Source organism: Apodemus sylvaticus, chromosome 3 (assembly GCF_947179515.1).
Source record: "Apodemus sylvaticus chromosome 3, mApoSyl1.1, whole genome shotgun sequence".
Lineage (NCBI taxonomy): Eukaryota > Metazoa > Chordata > Mammalia > Rodentia > Muridae > Apodemus > Apodemus sylvaticus.
In genome coordinates, this window is record NC_067474.1 from 137,439,363 (window position 1) to 137,458,676 (window position 19,314).

The window sequence follows — 19,314 nt, forward strand, 5'->3', positions numbered from 1 at the left end:
CTAGTAACCGTGCTGCGTCCAGGTCTACTCTAACACCGTTCTTGTGTCGCATGGTACTCTCCGCCTCTGATGGAGGCCGGAACATAGCTCAGTAGTGTGCCATTGCCCAGCATGTATGAAGCCCCACGTATCATCTCCTGTACTGTCAAATAGACAGACACTAAACACAGGTGCTAGTCTGCACAGCCAGCTGTGGAACTAGCTCCCTATACAGGTTTTTTCCAAAATCACACATTCCAGTGCATCCTTGTAGCTTCTGTAGGTTTTATTATTAAGTCAGAATTTCCATAATTTCCCTACCTGGGAAGTAACCCTTAAGCCCTTGAAGTCAAAGTGAAGCTAAAAATATATATTTATGTAAATATATATTATATATGCATATACACACATGCATACATATACATACAGGGTCTCATGTACTCACACAGCTCAGGCTGGCCTTGAATGCTATGTAGCCAAGGATGACCCTGAACTTTGAAGACCCACAGACTTCCAGGTCCTCATTTTCCTAGTGCCAGCCACAGCGGTATCATACTCAGTGGCCCCAAAGGATAACCTAAAAACAGCCTACAGGCATTGCTGGCAGTTGAGAGGGTGGCATGACTGTTAATCACGAAAACCACTCCTAGCCAGAAGCCACTAGCTGGAATGCTTTGTAAGGAAGCACATCAATGTGGTGTCTAATGGGCCTTGGGTGACAGCCCCAGACGCCTTTACCCTCCACACCACAGCCATTCCTATGGCTCCTTCAAGGAACAAGGAACTATGCTAGAGAAAGACGAGATAAAACAAACTGTCCTTTAAGTGAGTCAGTCATTCTTTAATTATTAAAAGAGCACTGGTGGGCTCTCGGGAGTCTGTTAATCTCCAACACGTTACTAAACTGTGGAAATGGTTCTAGCAGCCTTATTATAGTTATCTGAACTAATACACATCATCACAGTATCAAGAAGGCAAGGTAAACAAATAGCTTAAGTATTTTATTTGTTTGCAACTAAGCTTGTTAACACTATATAATGAAAATGTACAAAGAATAATGTTGCAGTTTTTGGTTAGATTTAAGTCAAAGACATTCATTAATAAGGAATCTTCAAATGTGAATACCCCAGAAATGTCCGCAAGCCAGCTGATCGCAACAACTGTCTCTGAATATCACCTTACTTTGGAAGGTATTGGCAAACATTTGAATTAAAACTCAAGATTTTTCCAAAATAAAGCCGTAATTAATAAAACTATTCTATATTCAAACTAAAACAGTTTTCATAAAACTTTCCTTTCCAAAACAATAGTAAAGGAAACAAGGCATTTTGTAAAATGTGGTCCTGAACGAGTCACAGTAAAAATAAATGTATACTTTAACTCCCACCTCCTCAAAACAGAGGCTGCTTTCTGCTCACAGCCTTGGGGCCAAGGCAAAGAACAGCCAATAAGCAACTTCAGGCAGGGTATTGCCAAAACCAAGCTCTAAGGGTTGAACACGGACACCTCAGAAGAGTTTGGGGTAGCCTGGACTAAGGATCCAGATTCTAGGTTGAAACAGATGCGAAGGTGAGCGGCTCCTCCCAGCTAGCAGTGCTGGGGCCTGGCCCAGCCCCGCACTCAACTTGTTACACGCTCCAGGCACACCCTGATCTTCCGTTCCAGGGGAGATCTTTTCCCTGTAGAAGTTCAGCGTCCAGGGAGCTCCGTGACTGTGAATGAGGTGAGCTCAGACTCCACAGGATATTTTAAGGCTTGGAGTCAAAGTATTTTTCCAGCACAGCTAGGCAGAGTCCATGTTCTGATAGCCTGTCTCCAGTTTGTTCTAATTTCTCACCACGGATTTGCAGATTCAGGACTGCAGACCTTCCCTATTATCATCATAATCACATCTAATGTCCATCCTAACTTACAAGTCAAATTCTGTGCCTGGAAACAGTCCCTGTATTTAACGATAATACCTACAAAATAAACAACCCACTGTTACAACTTATATGGTCACCAAACATTAATGATCTTCTGTAGACCAAGAAAATGTTTTTAACCATAATTGTCGTGCATCAATTCACAGCCAGAATCCCCAAGATCAAAAAAATTTTTGCACAATACAAATAATAACTTAAAACACAGACACACACACACACACACACACACACACACACTCACACTTCTCACAGAGCTGTGCTTGGGGAGACTCCACGTGTTGAGTGCCACGAAGGCATTCTTTGCTCAACTGCTGTTCCAGGTATTTTGTCTGGAAACCTATCACAGTAGGGCACAGCTGTTTAGTGGATGAGCACAAAAGAAAGATATGCTTGTGGCGCCCAGAGAGTTTAAAGGCCTTTCAATTGTATAAAATGGACCTGCAGGAGCATTTGAGTGTTCTCAGGATGCAAAGTTGGAGCTGAAATGTGATATCAAACCAGTTGCAAAAAGTGTACAGCAGCCATCTCTTGAGGTCACACCTGGTACCCAGATAGGCAAGAAGGCTTCAGGATACATCTGCAAATTAGGATTAAAAGACAAATAAGAACAATGAAGACACAACACAGTCTTGCACTTTTAAAACATACCCGAGTAGTAAACGAACAAACAGCGGGATCCACCACTTCAAAAATACTAAACTTCAAGAATTTAAGAAATGTGTTTCAAGCACTTCAAATATTTAGAATTAAGAAATCTTGACCACTCATTGGATAAATCAACATCCATCAACTAACTGGAACTGCCTTTCTGGGGATATTAACAAAGAGACCAGCGTTAGAGACAGATGACTGTAGGTAGTAATCTTGATCAAATTATCTAACATTTCTAAGCATTGTCCTTACCAATAAAATGGGGTCAATATTGCAAGTTGCACCTCATAGGATAGTGTGAGGATTATATAAAATTAAGATTTGTTGGTTTGACATTGTGCTGGACATGTAAGTATTCTTAGTTAGCCATTTCACTTTCCAGGGTCTTAAAAAAATTGTTATTTTTTTAGATTGATTTATGTTATGTACATGAATGTTTTGCCTGCATATGTTTGTGTACTATATGTTTGCCAGGTGCCCTTGGAGGTCAGGAAGAGGCATGAGATCTCCTGGAACAGAAATTCTAGGTGGTTGTGAGCCACCACATGCATGCTGGGAACCCACATGAAGAGTCTGGGCCCTCTGCAAGAGCAATAACCAAGGGCCTTCTGCTCTCAGGACACAAAATACTCCCAAGCAAAATTGTGTTAAGAACCAGATATTTTGCCAGGCAGTGGTGGTGCACGGCTGTAATCCCAGCACTTTGGGAGGCAGAAACAAGTGGATTTCTGAGTTCAAGGCCAGCCTGGTCTACAGAGTGAGTTCCAGGACAGCCAGGGCTATAACGAGAAACCCTGTCTCGAAAAAAAAACCCAAATCCACCCCCCCCCCAAAAAAAAACCCAGATATTTTAAAGAAGAACTTGGTATACTTACAGCTTGTTGGCCTTGTCCCATATCGCCGCATGATCTGATCATGCGTGAATTTCACAAATGATTCATACTGTTCTGTGAAGATACAAGAAAGAGTGTATACTAATTGCAGAAACCCATCCCTAATCCCTCAGCAATTTAGGGAGCATGATGGCATTTGTCTTCTCTGTTTGCATTCTCTACCCAAACATTCCTTTTCTTTTCCTGTAATTCTACCCTCTGCCAATGGCTTCACAGTACAGCGATCTATGAGCTTGGATTCTGAAGTCCTTTCATTACAAAATGAAAACACAAGCAAGAGGGATCACAGTGGGATCAGTAACAGAGACCTGCGTAAGCAAATGGGTACGGCAGACTCCCAATTAAGACAACAAAGAGGAAAAAAGGCTGAGCATGGTGCCTCATGCTTGGAACACCATTTTTTGAGGGGACTGGAAACAGAAGGATCTCTGTGAGCTTGAGGCTAGCCTGGTCCACACAGTAAGCTCTAGGTTTATCATTATTTTTTTAAATTGTGTGTCTGTCTGTCTGTCTGTCTGTCCGTCCGTCCGTCAATCCATCCATCCATCCATCCATCCATCCATCCATCCATCCATCCATCCACGGGGCATGTGTTGGTATGGAGTGCAGGTGCCCGAGTCCAGAGAGTGCTGATCAGCTGGAGCCGTAGCTGTATGTAGTCTTGAGCCACCCAACGTGGGTCCTCTGGGCTGAGGTGCTCTCTGGGCTCTATTACTATTCTTTATCACACAGGTCTCCAGCTGTGATTGCTAACACCTGTTCTCTAGCCCCAGCTGACCTGTACTTGCTTTTTCCTGTCATACCTCCCAAACATGTACCCAACTTATACATCAACAAAGTGACTTTTGTGCAGAAGTTTGAACAAGCTGGTGACACTGCACTGTACCAATCCTGACACCTGTTAGGAAGTCAGTACTATAGGTAACCCACCTGTTCGCCACCAGCTGGTGGCCTATTCAATGCCTATAATTAGGGAAAATTCTTACATGAAGAGCTCTGTTTACCTACTTTCAGAAATGCAAATGAGTTCTTTCATAGGATATAAAAATAGCACCATGATAGTACCAAGGAGTGGCCTCAGTGCTCACAACCCTTAACATCTCCTGCATGAACCCCTCTTTTCTGAGTTGTGCCACCAGCAGCAGCACCCCACGTCTCAGCCTACCTGCAAGTTTGGTACTGAGGATCTGCTCATACTCCTCCCGGACTTTATCTTCATAGTCTTTTAAGAGACGTTCACATATTATCCCCACTTGTCGAAGGGTAAAGGTGGGCTGGTCCTTCTTCATCCAGAAAGCACCTGGCAAAAACATAAATAGAAGCTGGATACTAATATATAAATATAAAACATAAATGTAAGCATATGCCTAAAACCCCAGAAATTCTAAATGCAAGAACGACAGAGTTTAAGGCACACATGGGAAACTTAACAAGACTCTGTCTCTAAATAAAAATAAAAGCTGGGTCCCCGAAAAGGTAAGTCTTCTTTACACAATGTATTCCAGTTCTGAGGCTCAGAATTAACAACCTTCATTTAAATACTCTTATCTTTAGATGGGCTAGCCTGGCAGCTCAGGGAGCCCCAGGGATCTTGCCTAGTTCTACCTCTCTTAAGTGGTAAGATTACAAATGTGAGCTTACATCTGGCTTTTGTTTTGGTTTTTTTTAGACAGGGTTTCTCTGTATAGAGCTCTGGCTGTCCTGGAACTTACTCTGTAGACCAGACTACCCTCAAAGTCACAGAGTTCTTCCTGCCTCCACCTTCCCAGTACTGGGATTAATGGCCTGTGCTACCACACCCTGCCTCTCGTATTTTAGGTTTGGTGATTTTGTTTTGGACTTTGTTCACTGCTATCCTGGAGCACTTGTGACCCTATGGACATCAGATTTGAAGTGTTTGTAAAACAAACATCAAAACTACACTGATAATTTAACTCTGTAGGTCAGGGCCCAGGCATCTTTTACTTTTAGGATCCACAACTGATTCTGAAGGACACAGGAGTATGCAAGTGAGGACCTTTAGAGTTGCTCAACAATATAAACCAAGTCTCTAATATTAACGCTTACTCTTTTAGAACTCTTTTAGAAATGGTCTCAAGGAGTCCAGGCTGGCCTTGAACTTATAAATAACCTCAAATAACCTTTAATTTCTGATCCTTCTGCCTCTACCTCCCCATATCCTGGGATCCCTGTGTTGATTTATTCTGTGCTGAGGATCCCACCCAGGGCTTCGTGCATGCTAAGCAAGAACTCTACCAACCGAGCCACATCTCTAGACACTCATCACACCTTTATTTACTCACGCTCCTCTCATCTGACTCCTATAAACCCAGCACTACCAAAATGGAGGCAGAAGATCAGGAATTAAAGTCAGGGTCATTCTTGGCTACTTGATAAATCTTTTACCTAAATGTCTTCCTCAGTTTTCTTAGTCACTTTACCAGCAGAGACCATGAACATCAAAACTGTAACCTTCAGCTTCTTAGGAGCTGTTTCAGATGTGAATTTGTTTTATCAATCATGTTCAGAGCATTCAGCAAAAATAGGAGGGATAAAGGTTCTATAGCAAGTTTCAATTCTGGAAGTGAGGCCAAACAAAGCAAACAACAGCCCGATTCTGAAGCTAGCAACTGGAGTAACAGATACCACAGGCTGCTGAAGTGGCAGCTTTATAAATCTGCATAAAGATCAAGCCATTACCCAGCCTATCCTCAAGCGTGACTGTAGAATCTTTCTTCAGTATTTAAGCTACTCACCACCCTGAAACAACAAACCCTGTGGGTTTTTTCTCTTAAACTAAACAAAGTATTTTTTCCTTTACAAATGAAACATGACCAAAACATTAGGCCACCCATCATCTGCAATCATTTCTCTATTCACAATTTCTGCTACTTTAAAATTATCGGGCCAGTGAGATGGCTCAGTGGGTAAAGCCTGAGGACCTGAGTCTGAGTGAACCCAGACTATGCACAGAGAGAACCAACGTGACCACCACATCCGTGCCATGACATAAGCACATCTGCCTCCCACCATAAATAAGTCTGCTTACATTTACATATTTTAAAAATATTTATTTCTAGATCCTATGGATTATGAGGTAAGAATTTACTAAAATCTTGGACAACTAAGATTCTATCCCCAAATTAGAAAACAAAATAACAAACTTCACCTTTGCTCTCTAAAGTTTTAAGATTCCTGCCTCATTTAAAATAACATTTCCATAGATGGGTGTGGTACACACCTTTGATCCCAGCACTCAAAGATGGTGGATGTCTATGATTTCAGGGCTAGCTTGGTCTACAAAGGGAGTTCTATGACTGCCAGGGCTACACTGAAAAAGCCTGTTTTGAAATAACAAAACTGCTGGGCAGTGGTGTCACATGCCTGTAATCCCAGCACTTGGGAGGCAGAGGCAGGTGGATTCCTGAGTTTGAGGCCAGCCTGGTCTACAGAGTGAGTTCCAGGACAGCCAGGGCTATACGGAGAAACCCTGTTTTGGAAAACCAAAAAACAAACAAAAAAAACCCCAAACCCCCAAAACAAACAAAACAACAACAAAAAAACCCTTTACCCACTCAATGGCTCCTTACTATTCCTGCCCACCAAGCTTCTCGAAACCACCAATTTATCAGGAGACAATCCTCTCTCTCCTCTTTCCCTCTCTCTCCTCTTTCCCTCTCTCTCCTCTTTCTACCCGCCACCTTGAAAAACAAAAAATAAAAAAAGATGAAAAAACCAGGGTCTCTCTGTATGGCCCTGGCTGTTTGAACTCAGCGAGTTCTGCCTGATTTGTCTGACACTGCTTCCTGAGTGCTGAGATAGTCAGGTACCAGTCAATAACTTTTTTTTTTTTTGATTTGGTTTTTTTGAGACAGGGTTTCTCTGTATAGCCCTGGCTGTCCTGGAACTCACTTTGTAGACCAGGCTGGCCTCGAACTCAGAAATCCACCTGCCTCTGCCTCCCAGAGTGCTGGGATTACAGGCGTGCACCACCACCTCCCGGCTCTGGCCAATAACTTTTAAGCAAGATAATTTTTAACTTTAAAAACGTTAAGAAACTGAATACTTTGCGGAAACAAACTTTTCTAGAGGTTGGCAACACTGGCCTGCTGACTATTTACAGGGACACAGCAGGAAAGTCTAGTTCACTATGTGACAAAGACAACCTCACACCCTGAGATTTTTGAGCATAGCCCCCACAAACCACATGTTAGGTTTACAAAGCAGGCCTGCCCAAGAGAACTTTCTAGAACAAATTTTCTACAGTTGCATGCCAATGCAGCAGTCACATGTGACTGCTACTTATGCACCTGAAATAAAGTTAATGCATACGAGCAATGGACCTTAAACCTTGTTGGAGTGATGGCTCAAGAGTGCAGTCAGCATGCAAGAAGACGGCCGCACGCCGAAGAACAGCTCGGGCCTTCAGACCAGCCAAGGATGCACTGAGGCTTTGTCTAGACAACAAAACACAGGACCAGGCACGGTGACACACAACTCTTAATTTCAGCACTCAGAAGACAAAGGTAAGAGGATATCTGGGAGTTCCAGGCTAGCCAGGGCTGTATGTGAGACTATTTTATCAACAACTTGTCCAAGTCAAAAGTAAAACCTCAAAGTGGATTTCTTGTCCCTAAAACTTAATTAGCAGGTGTAAATAAGAAATAACCTAGCTCCGTGTTTTGGTTTAACTCTAGAGTACCTCCACAGCCAATGTTTTAAGGGCCTGTTTCCTAGCTTGTGACATTATTTTGAAGGCTGTTATGTCTTTAAAAAGATGAGGCCTTGCAGATGTAAACAGGTCACTGGGACAGGCGTTTAAAGTTTTTATCTGCATCTGGACCCATGTCACCTCTATTTCCTGATCTATACCATTTGAAGAGGAAGCCACAGGCTCACTGCATGAACGGAGCCACTTCACCATGCCTCTGCTACCACAAAGGACAAAACCACCTAAACCTCTGAGCCAAAATAAAGCCCTCCTGCCTGAAGTTGCTCATGTCAAGTATATTGTCATAGGAATGAAAAGCAATACAGTGCACTTGGGAGGCAAAAGCAGGAGGATTTCTGAGTTCGAGGCCAGCCTGGTCTACAAAGTGAGTTCCAGGACAGCCAGGGCTACACAGAGAAATCCTGTCTTGAAAAAAAACAAAAGAAAGGAAGAGAAAGAAAGAAAGAAAGAAAGAAAGAAAGAAAGAAAGAAAGAAAGAAAGAAAGAAAGAAAGAAAGAAAGAAAGAAAGAAAGAAAGAAAGGAAAAGAAAGGAAGGAAGAAAGGAAGAAAAGCAATACAGCACAAGTGGCTAAAGAGACACTGCAGTTAAAGAGAAACCAACTGTTTTCAGACAGGGTCTTGCTAGGCGTCACTAGCTGGTTTCAAATGCACAATTCTGGCCTTAGCCTCCAAAATATACTAGGTGTGTACCACCAAATCCAGCTCACAAACTCTGAAAATACATCTTTAACACGGAAGTTTGCTTACCTGGAGAACTTGGTGCAGTAAGTGCCGAGGAGGGAGGCTGACTTTCTGAAGCACAGGCTTCACTCTGACTGAGAACAACTTCTAAATGTCTCCATCTCTGGTAACGATTATATTCTTGTTTTATGTTCTGAAAAATTTGCTCTAGTAAAAAAAGAAAATAAACTTGAATATTCATTTTATGGTCATTTCTTCAAACTTCTCACCTACAAACTTTCTTGAGAAGATTGACCAGAGAGATCTTATTTTATTCTACAAGATGCTGGGGTTCAAACCCAGAGTCTTAAATGCTAGGCAAGCAGTCTGCCAATGAGATACATCCTCAGTCCAAAGAAGCTATTCTGACTAAATATCCCTTTTTCATAAGGGTCATAAGCTTTTCCCTATCCTTACATTAACAGGTCAATGTTATAGTGTACAAAAGTGTTTGCTATGCAAGTGGTTCACACATGCACAGACACAGAAACGCACACATGCATGAATGCACACATGCATGCAAACACTCATATACATAAAATAAAAATAAGACAATCTCAACAGCTATTCTGGTTATGCCTATCAACCAGTTTCCTTTACTTTTTCCTGTGGTAAGCAAGCAAGTCAGACCTGCATTTTGCTGGATTCACTAGTACAGTTTTAAGTAAAATAAACCATGTTGTTATTTTTAATTTGTTTTGGTTTTAGAGACAGAGTCTCATGTAGCCTACCCTGGCCTCGATCTTGCTGTATAGCTGAGATGTCCATGGACTCCTCCTGAGGATCGCCTTATTTCTGAAGCACTCAGATTAAACATGTGTGTTACCTTTTTTTGTTTGTTTGTTTGTTTTTTTTTGTTTTGTTTTGTTGATTTGGTTTTTTGAGACAGGGTTTCTCTGTGTAGCCCTGGCTATCCTGGAACTCACTCTGTAGACCAGGCTGGCCTCAAACTCAGAAATCCGCCTGCCTCTGCCTCCCAAAGTGCTGGGATTACAGGCGTGCGCCACCACCGCCTGGCACATGTGTGTTACCTTGTCTGGCTCTTTTGTTTTTTGTTTTGAGAAGTGGTTTCAGACTGTGGCTCATATCAGCCTTCAACTCACAGCAATCCCCCTGCCTTAGATCAGCTAAGTTTTATATTTCTACAAAGCACAGTATTATGCTTTATATTTATGCTTATCACTAAAGGTCTTTTAACAATTAAGGTTTTGTTCCTTGAGACTTTAAAGATCTTTGGGGAAGATGGTAGATAAAAAGGTTTGTGCTACCATACCTGACTTAGAAATACTTTTAATGGAGGAGCTGAAGGCTACTGTTTGGGATTATCAAGGCTCATTAAAAGTATTTGAGTCAGGTATGGTAGCACAAACCTTTAATTTCAGAAGAGATAGAGGCAGTTGGATCTCTGTGAGTTCAAGGCCAGCCTTGTCTACAAAGTGAGTTAAACGCAGCCAGGGCTGTTATACAGAAAAATGTGGTCTCAACAAAACAAACTGGGGGGGGGCTGGCAAGATAGCTCTGTGGTTAAGAGCACTGATTGCTCTTCTAGAGGTCTGGAGTTCAATTCCTAGCAACCACATGGTGGCTCACAACCATCTGTAATAGGATCTAATGCCCTCTTCTGGTGTGTCTGAAGACAGCTACAGTGTACTCATATACATAAAAAAAATCTTAAAAAACAAACAAACCAAAACCAAACCAAGACAAAACAAAAAACAAAAAAAGTGATTCTGAAAGGGCCAGAGAGGTGGCTTTGAGATTAAGAAGAAACACTGTTTTCCCAGAGGTCCTGGGTTCAGTTCTCAGGACACACACATTTTAGACAAATCACAACTGCCTGTCACTCTAGTCCCAGAGGACCCCAATGGCTTTGTAGGCACATGCACACTCACTCACTTTAAAAGAAAAATAAATTCTTAAAGAAAAAGTTTCTGAGGCAGGCGGTGGTGGCGCACGCCTGTAATCCCAGCCCTCTGGGAGGCAGAGGCAGGTGGATTTCTGAGTTCGAGGCCAGCCTGGTCTACAGAGTGAGTTCCAGGACAGCCAGTGCTATACAGAGAAATCCTATCTCAAAAAAACAAAACAAAACAAAAAAAAAAAAACCACCAAATCCAAAAAAAAAAAAAAAAAAAAGAAGAAGAAGAAGAAAGAAAAAGTTTCTGAGCTGAGTATGGTGGTAAGCCCATGCCTGTAATCCCGGCACACTTGGAAGGTGGGAGGCAGAAGAATCAAGAACCCAAAGTCATCTTCAATTATACAGAATTTGAGAACAGTCTGGGCTACATGAGACACCATCTCAAAAAAACAATCTGGGCTTGGTAGTTGGTAATCTCAGTGATTGGGAAATAGAAACAGGAGGATCGCTGGTAGGTCAAGGTCAGCCTGGGCCACTCAATAAGTTCCAGCACAGCCTGGGCTGAGTGAGACCCTGTCTCGGAACAAATATTTTGGAGGCATGCATGGTCTCAAAACCAAAATATTTCTGAGCTAGGCCTAGCCTAGTGATGCCAACGTGTAATCCCAGCTTCTTCAGAGGCCAAGGCAGCCTACACCAGGAGAGTTAGAGTAAAGGTCAGCCTAAGCAGCTAAACAAGAGGTGCACCACACCTCCAATCCCAGCCTTAGGGAGGCAGGGCCAGGTGGATCTCCGGAGTTCAAAGCCAGCCTTGTCTAGAAAGTGAGCTCCAGGGCAGCCAGGGCTGTTTGTTACCTGGAGAGAAACCTTGACTCAAAAAACCAAAAACTACTATATATATATATATACATACATATATATATATATGTATGTATATATATATATGTATGTATGTATGTATATATAGAAAAGAAAGAAATTGAAAAGAAAAGTTAAGCCTGAGGATACAGCTCAGTGATAAAGCATTGGCTTTACATGCAATCTATGTTCAATATCCCATAAAGAAAAACAAAGAAATGTGATATTATAACAGGCAATGTTTGCCAGAAGTCAAATTATTATTCTGAGTCAGTCATCACAAACTGAGTTTGCTAATAAGCAGGAAACACCAATTAGCAACTAACTACAAAACTGTATTCCTAGAGACAAGCATCTAGAAGGATGCAGGTTTTAAGTTTTATATACAGTGACAAAATACTGTGTTCCTTTTCGAGATAATATGTAGCACCCCAATAACAAAAGCAGAGACTGCATCCATGGTGATGAATGCCTAGGATTTTAATACAGGGAGGTGGGGGTGGGGGCAGAAGGATCACGGCAAAGTTCAAGGCCATCCTGGCCTATATAACAAGTTCTGACCAGCTGCCTAGCTAAAACCCAGGAAATTATATTCCCCAACTCAGATTGTTCCGGTGTACACTTTGCTTTGTAACCATATTTTTCAGGGGAGGGAGGTGATGATGATGTTGCTCTGTTTGCTATGAGCAATTTTAGGAAGTCATCTGAACAGGTAATGAGACCCTAAATCACAGAACAGGTAATAGTGCCAGTTACAATATGGTCCAGTAGTTGTACATCTAGGTAAACCAACTCTGCCTACATGCTAGAATACAGTAACATTTTCCTTTAACAAGATCATGAAATTCGGGGCTGGAGACATGGCTTAGAGGTTAGGAACACTGACTGCTCTTCCGAAGGTCCTGAGTTTAAATCCCAGCAGCTACATGGTGGCTCACAACCATCTGTAATGAGATCTGAAGCCCTCTTCTGGTGTGTCTAAAGATAGCTACAGTGTACTTACATATAATAAATAAATCTTAAAAAAAAAATCATGAAATTCAGGCTCTAGACGCCTGCATATCGGAAAGCTTTTTTTAAAGTCCTACACCTCAAGAGCATACCCTCCAGATTCGTTCAATACAAGGGTGTAGGCAACTGCCAGGGAACAAGAAAGGACAAGTATCAGGGCAGAAGGCTCTGACCAACTACACCTGCTCCGAGCAGCTGAGAGAGCAATGGAAACACACACTTCTAGGCTGGTAGGGATCCACTACCAAGTCCGAGATGCTAACACAGTTTCTAACATTCCTCTTTTAGCCGGGAAGAAAACAGTTGATTTTCTTCTGAAAACCACCCTAAAAAAGGAAACAGCATTTATTTTTAACTATGCAAATTTCTTTACAATGCTTATGATGCTATTCCTCAAGTCTCATTATTATTTAGCTTCCAGGTTACTTATCAAGCTAAGTTCCTCCTTAAAACAAATGTTTCTGAGCTACTATAAGCTACTATAAAACTAAATGCCTTTCAAGGGTCAGCCTTATGTATGGGAGGGAGGAGTACACCTCAGAAGGCAGAGGCAAAGGCAGGTGTAGTTTTGTGAATTCTTGTTCAACTAGGCTACCTCAAGAAAGTTTGTCTTGACACCCTCCCCCAACTCATCCCTAAAGCAGGCATGGTGACAGGAATACTGAGCAATCCTACTCAGTATTCAGGAGGTAGAGGTAGGAAGAACAGAGTTCAAACTCGAGCATGGCTACAAGACACTAACGAGTGGGATGCTACTCAAAGTCAGACTGACTCCAAACCAGGCAACACATGAACTAAGGATGTTCAAGGACATTCTTAGTTGTCTAGTGATCATTTTTCAAGACCATCTTGGGTTATATGTCTTCCCCAACCAACCCACAAAAGGAGGGAGGAACAAGAGAAGGAAAATTAAATCCCACTGTTAATTGATTTTCCCCTTAGATGACATCACTGTTATTTGGTATATTGAGATAGCGTCTGGATAAGCCCTAGGTAGCTTGGAATTCATTACATAGACCAGGCTGGTCCTGAGCTTGTAGTGATCCTGCTTCTGCTTCTCAAGTGCTGAGACTACAGTATGGGATGCCAAACCCACTTAGTCTATTTGTAGAGCAACTAGCAACATCTCTATTTTATCCTTGAATCCAGATGACATGTTCTACTTAAACTAAAACATTAAGTAATGTATTAATACTTCATGTTTCTTTCATGACGGACAGAACCAAACATCCAATAGGCATTAAGACAAGGTTTGGGGGGGGGTGTATCTAATAAATTAAAAAGTTAAAAAAATGTAATTGAAGTCGGGCATGGTGGCGCACGCCTGTAATCCCAGCACTTGGGAGGTAGAGGCAGGAGGATTTGAGTTCGAGGCCAGCCTGGTCTACAGAGTGAGCTCCAGGACAGCCAGGACTCCACAGAGAAACCCAGTCTCAAAAAACCAAAACCAAAAAAACCAAAAAAACTGTAATTGAGTTTTGAGCATTTAGTTTTCCCAGAGCAAACTGAGGTTCTGGTTTTCAGAGCCAGCATCCCCAACAACAAAGAAGACCTCATTACAGGACTGCCATGTTCAGTCTTTGAACACATTTTAAAATGATCATTAAACAACTGAGTTTAGCTTGGCCACAACATAAATGGTATAGAAAGGTAAGTACTGAAGAAATAAAATTTTTGTTTAAACAGACATCTATGCCACTGCCTTTTTGAAATGGGGTCTTCCTATGTGACCCTGGCTGGTGTGAATTTTTTGGTTCACTCGGTTCTTCCTGTCTCAGCCCTGCCTGCCCCTGCTTTTGGGGCCCTTCCTAAAAACAAATAAGCAAAAAAGTCTTCCAACTGTTCAGTCATTCTGTGTGTAAGACTATACAGAACAGTAAGTCATGAAGGAATTTAAACTGAAAAGACTACACTGTGTGTCAGACTAGGTAATGGATGTTAACACTCTATTTAGAAATGATTCTTGGAATCAACCATGATGGGCTACAAGTCTGTAATTCCAGCCACTTGTGAGGCTGGGGCAGATGGACTGCTGAGTTCAAGATAGGCCTGGGCTGCGCTGTGGGTTCCAGGCCAGTCTAGAGAGTGAGACACTGTCCCAAATCAACAAAGCAAAGGACTATTGAGATTAACAAACTTAAAGAAAAGACACAGAAAGCAGGCCTGGTGGGAAGAGCAGGAAGTTTAAAGGAAGTATATGATTAGGATGTGAACACAGGTAAAGCTTGAGAGGTCTGCTGGTGGCAGCAGTATCCTTGAGTGGCTAAGCAGAGGAAGGAGGAAATGAAAGCTAGAGGCACTACAAACTGAAAGATGTAAGGGGAAAAAATGAATTTAAGGGACTGCAGGTTTCCCTAATGCTTGGGGAACAAGAGGAAGAAGAAGAAGAAAAAAAACCAAAGAAACAGCTTGCCCAAATCCACTTTTGAGGGATTATTTCTGGGATCCCTTTAAATTGCTGAATATGAATGCTGAAGCACTTTCCCTCCTCCTACTGCAATATGATAGGCATCTTTACTGTCACATGAGTCCTTCCTTTTGCCTTGGCTAAAATGAAGTGCCTTACTCAAGTCGAGTCACTGTATTACATATTTGAATTTTGAGTACAGAATCTCTGTATACTTAAGGATTCTCAAATACTAGCCAACCAACTACTCTCTTCAAGTCATACCCGAAACAAGACAATAGCCACACAATAAAACAAGGTCAGTCCCTCTAAGAAATAGTCTGGTTGAAATTGTACCCTATGGCTTCTGCTCCCTAAAGAATTCTAGAAATCAAGTCTCCCTAAATGCTCCGGCACCCTGCGGCGCTACATACACTCACGCCCCTTCCCCTCTAATCTGTCTCCCGCCCCACTTATGGCTGGGTTCGTGAGCAGAATCCAATTTTCCATGGCCCACTGGATCTCCTGGGAGGTTCCGCACAAGCGGAGGCAGGAGGGGCTTCAGGGACACCGAGAGCCTTCGGCGGTCTGGGGTATCCCCACCTCAGCTTGGTACCCACCCCTCAGACTCTCCAGCTCCAGGAAACCCGAAAACCGACACTGTGGGGTCACTGCCCTTCCCGGATGTCTCTCGTCCCCGGAAGCAACCGGGCCTAGCAGCACCCCAGTTCCTTTTTCTCCCAAGGCCGATAAGGGGTGCTGAGGTGATTTCGGCCGGTGTCCACGATCCCCACCCTCCCCGCCCCCCACGCCCCGGCCTGGCTCCCTGCCAAGTCCGCAGCAGAAGCGCAGGTTACCGGGAGTTGGAAGGCGACGCTCGCTGCCGGGCGGGGCAGGCTGCTGGAGGCTCGCCGGCGGCGTCTGCATCTGAAGCGGCGGAGGCTCGGCGTCCGGGGGCCTGAGGCCCGGAGTGGGGCCGGGTAGAGGGGCGCAGCGCCGCCGCTTCGGGGAACCGGGGCTCAGCAGCGCCGCCTCGAATTCCATGGGCCGCTTCAGTGTCGCCCCGCACGCCATCCCGCGGAAGGGCCAGAGACCAGACGCAGACGCGGCAGCAAGGTCGGCCCTGAATCCAACTCTACAGCTACGGCTCCCAAGCCAAGCCGGCTCCAATGGCGCCTCCGGCACCCGGCAGCCGCGCTGGCCCCGCCTCCTGTGACGTCACGGGCGCGCGCCACCGCCCGGCAGAGGGGAGTAAGCCGGAAAAGGGCCGCCCCAGGAGGCTCGCAAGCCTGGGCTCGGCCCATGGCTCCCCCTGCGGAAGAAGTGGGCCGGTCTGGGCGGAGAGCGTGGTCGCCTAGCAACACCCCCGCCCCCGCCCCTCCCAGGGCCCCCCTTCACCCTCTCTGCCGGGGTGGCCTAAGAGGTCTTTCGCACCTGCGCGGCAGGGGCCTTGGGGGTGGGGGCTGGGGGGAGGGACAGACCTAGGGAGACCCGTGGCCGCGTGACCGATAAAAGAGGTGATTCTAAAGGGTTATCAAGGGATTTTCTCTGAGTCGCAGGAAATCTTCACAAACAGCCGGGTTAACTAAGGATAGGCTTTATTTAATCCACGAACCCTGTGCAATCATGGGCAAAATTGGAAGAGATGTGTTACAAATAATGTATTTTGCGGATAGATGACCCGGCCATTAATCGGCTCACTAAATAGATATGTTACGCAAAAAGAATTAAGAGAGAGGGAAAAAAAAACTACCAGAAAACCCAAAACTACCAGAAAACCCACTGGCTTAAACTGTCTAACCAAGTGGTACCAGGGTGTTAGGAACTTCCCCTAATAGCTGATTTAGCAGTTGGCTTCCTCATCCCACTTGACAACTCAGGCTGGTTCTTCCTTGGGTCCATCGAGATTCTCTGCTGTTGGCTAGAAAATGCTTTTGATATTCTGCAAATAATAGAAAACAGGTTCTGCTTTAGGAAACTCTAGTTCTTTTCCTGGGGAGTAACTCTAGTGCTTTCAAATACATCAATAGAGCGATCAGAACACTTCCCCATTCAAAGCCTTTCTGTAATTATTCATATATTAGTGGCTGAGATTCTTGTAATCTGGCTTTAACATGATCTCTATAACACATTTTCCTAGAACAGATTTTCATTTCTAATTGCCAAGATGGCTGTCACAGTACTTCAACACACTTGGATTAGACAATAAAGGCATACTATCATCTCCTCTTCCCCTTCCTCCTCCTCCACCTCCTCGTCCTCCTCCTGCTCTTTTTGGTTGCTTTTCTCTGAGTCCTCTTCCGTTTCTACAAACTGTTTAAGATCATAACATAGGCCATATACTTTCACATTTATTTCTGTAAAATATAAGAGCACAGTGTATAAATATAAACCAACAAATTGCTGGTTTTCTGTTTCTTTTTGCCATATTGGGATTGGAGCCTCCTGCCTCCCTAGACACATTACCCACGTTATGTTTATTTTAGCACATTTAGTGTCTCTATAGATATAAAGGTTTAAACTAAAATCTAGAAATAAAACATTAGAGCTTTTTTAAAAAACCCAATTATCTTGGTGGTAAATGACTAAATTTAAAATTTAGTTCTAAGCTTCTTGGATGCTAAAGAAAAATGAAGCCACAGTTATGATGAATAGATGTTATCTGAATGGAATCGGTTCACCAGAGGACATGGACCATCATCTTGTGTATCACTTTAATTCCAAAGGTAGACTCTCGTGGCTTTATTAGGAAACAGTGATGTAATAAAGCCTTTAAGACAGCTGTGTGGCTTTTTCTATGTTCAATAAAAGCTAAGGACATGAAAAGCCACTTAATGATGGTTATTTTTTAAGGGGACTTAAGAGCATCAAGTAAATCGTTTTCCTGTGGCATAAACAGATCCAAAGTGAGAGATTAGAAGACTTGAAAAGTGTGTCCCTTGGGTAGTCATTCTAAAGACACACCTCTCTTAGGGTTTTGCTATGTGCTTTGATAGTCACTGTGATCCTTTAAAACATTGAGTGTGCCTTGGAATATTAGTGTTTGAAAGGAGGAAGCTATAATTTGCATATAAGTCTAACTGTCCTTCAAAATCATACATTCCTTGAGAATAACAAGGAAGCCTTTATTCATCTGTATTCCCCCATGACTCGAACACTGTATGAATGTGGCAGGAATCGACATGGAATAAATATTAGTCAATGAATAAGTGGCAGTTGTTATTCTATCTCTGAAAGTTGATAGACCACATTGTTGAATGAGGTGGTTTTCAGATGATTCAGAAGCCAAACAAGTAGGTGGTATATCCTATGATATGTTGCAAATGACAGTGGCCCAGAGAGATGCCTTTGAGGGAGGTGGATGGGCTGCTCTGACAGGATGGAAATGCAGTCCTTATGAGGTCACCACACTCCAGGTCAACTTTGTTGTGAGTTACACAGTCACTTGACTAGGCATGTACATACGTGTGCCCCACACACGTAATTGAGCTTCTCCATGTGTAAGGCATCATAACATCAAGCTTTGAAGTCTGTAGATATTTTGGTATGAAAGGCTTGCTTCCTGTCCTCCAAGGGTTTCTCATTTGCTAGAGATGACAGATACTAATGAAACAGTCACAACAACACATATCTAACTATAATCTGTGACAAGTACTGGGAAGGAAAGGGACAGGAAGTAAGATGAGTCCCAGCACTTGGGAGGCAGGGGCAGGCAGATTTCTGAGTTTGAGGCCAGCCTGGTCTACAGAATAAGTTTCAGGACAGCCAGGGCTACACAGAGAAACCCTGTCTCAAAAAAGCCAAAAATAAATAAATAAATAAATAAATAAATAAATAAATAAATAAGCAAGCATACAACTGGGAGTCTTAACCTGTCCTGAAGCTGATGACAACCAAAGAAGCAGACTTCAAGTTAAGAGCTGGCAATGTAACAATGTAACCAGGAAAGCGTGCTAGAAGTCCAAGAAGAGGCAGCTTGTAGAAAAGCCTATGGCAGAAAGAATCCAAACCAAAAATGCTGGAGGAACCAAAGAAGTCTCACGTGGCTGTGGTCGAGAGCATAATGAATTTCTGAGAGATTAAGAACTAGAAGTTTGGGGCTGGAGAGATGGCTCAGAGGTTAAGAGCACTGACTGCTCTTCTGAAGGTCCTGAGTTCAAATCCCAGCAACCACATGGTGGCTCACAACCATCCGTAAAAAGATCTGACGTCCTCTTCTGGTGTGTCTGAAGACAGCTACAGTGTACTTACATATAATAATAAAAAAAAAATAAGAACTAGAAGTTTGTGATTAGATTTACAT

The 19,314-nt window shown here is 43.2% G+C and overlaps 1 protein-coding gene across 1 annotated transcript; it reads right to left on the bottom strand.

The window, feature by feature from the left end:
- Positions 1 to 959: 959 nt before the first annotated feature.
- Positions 960 to 16,225, bottom strand: Akirin1 (akirin 1). Its single transcript, XM_052177293.1, has 5 exons — positions 15,869 to 16,225; positions 8,929 to 9,069; positions 4,614 to 4,748; positions 3,431 to 3,502; positions 960 to 2,481 (listed from the first exon to the last, which is right to left on the bottom strand). The coding sequence occupies exons 1-5, from the start codon at positions 16,083 to 16,085 to the stop codon at positions 2,471 to 2,473; spliced, it is 576 nt and encodes a 191-aa protein (XP_052033253.1). The 5' UTR covers positions 16,086 to 16,225; the 3' UTR covers positions 960 to 2,470.
- Between the last annotated feature and the right edge of the window lie 3,089 nt (positions 16,226 to 19,314).

Coding starts and splice junctions, on each gene's coding strand:
- Akirin1 (XM_052177293.1), bottom strand. CDS start 16,085: ATGGCGTGCGGGGCGACACTGAAGCGGCCCATGGAATTCGAGGCGGCG. Junction 4,749..8,928: donor TACTGCACCAAGTTCTCCAG/GTAAGCAAACTT, acceptor TGTTTTTGCCAG/GTGCTTTCTGGATGAAGAAG. Junction 3,503..4,613: donor CCTCAGTACCAAACTTGCAG/GTAGGCTGAGAC, acceptor GTATCTTCACAG/AACAGTATGAATCATTTGTG.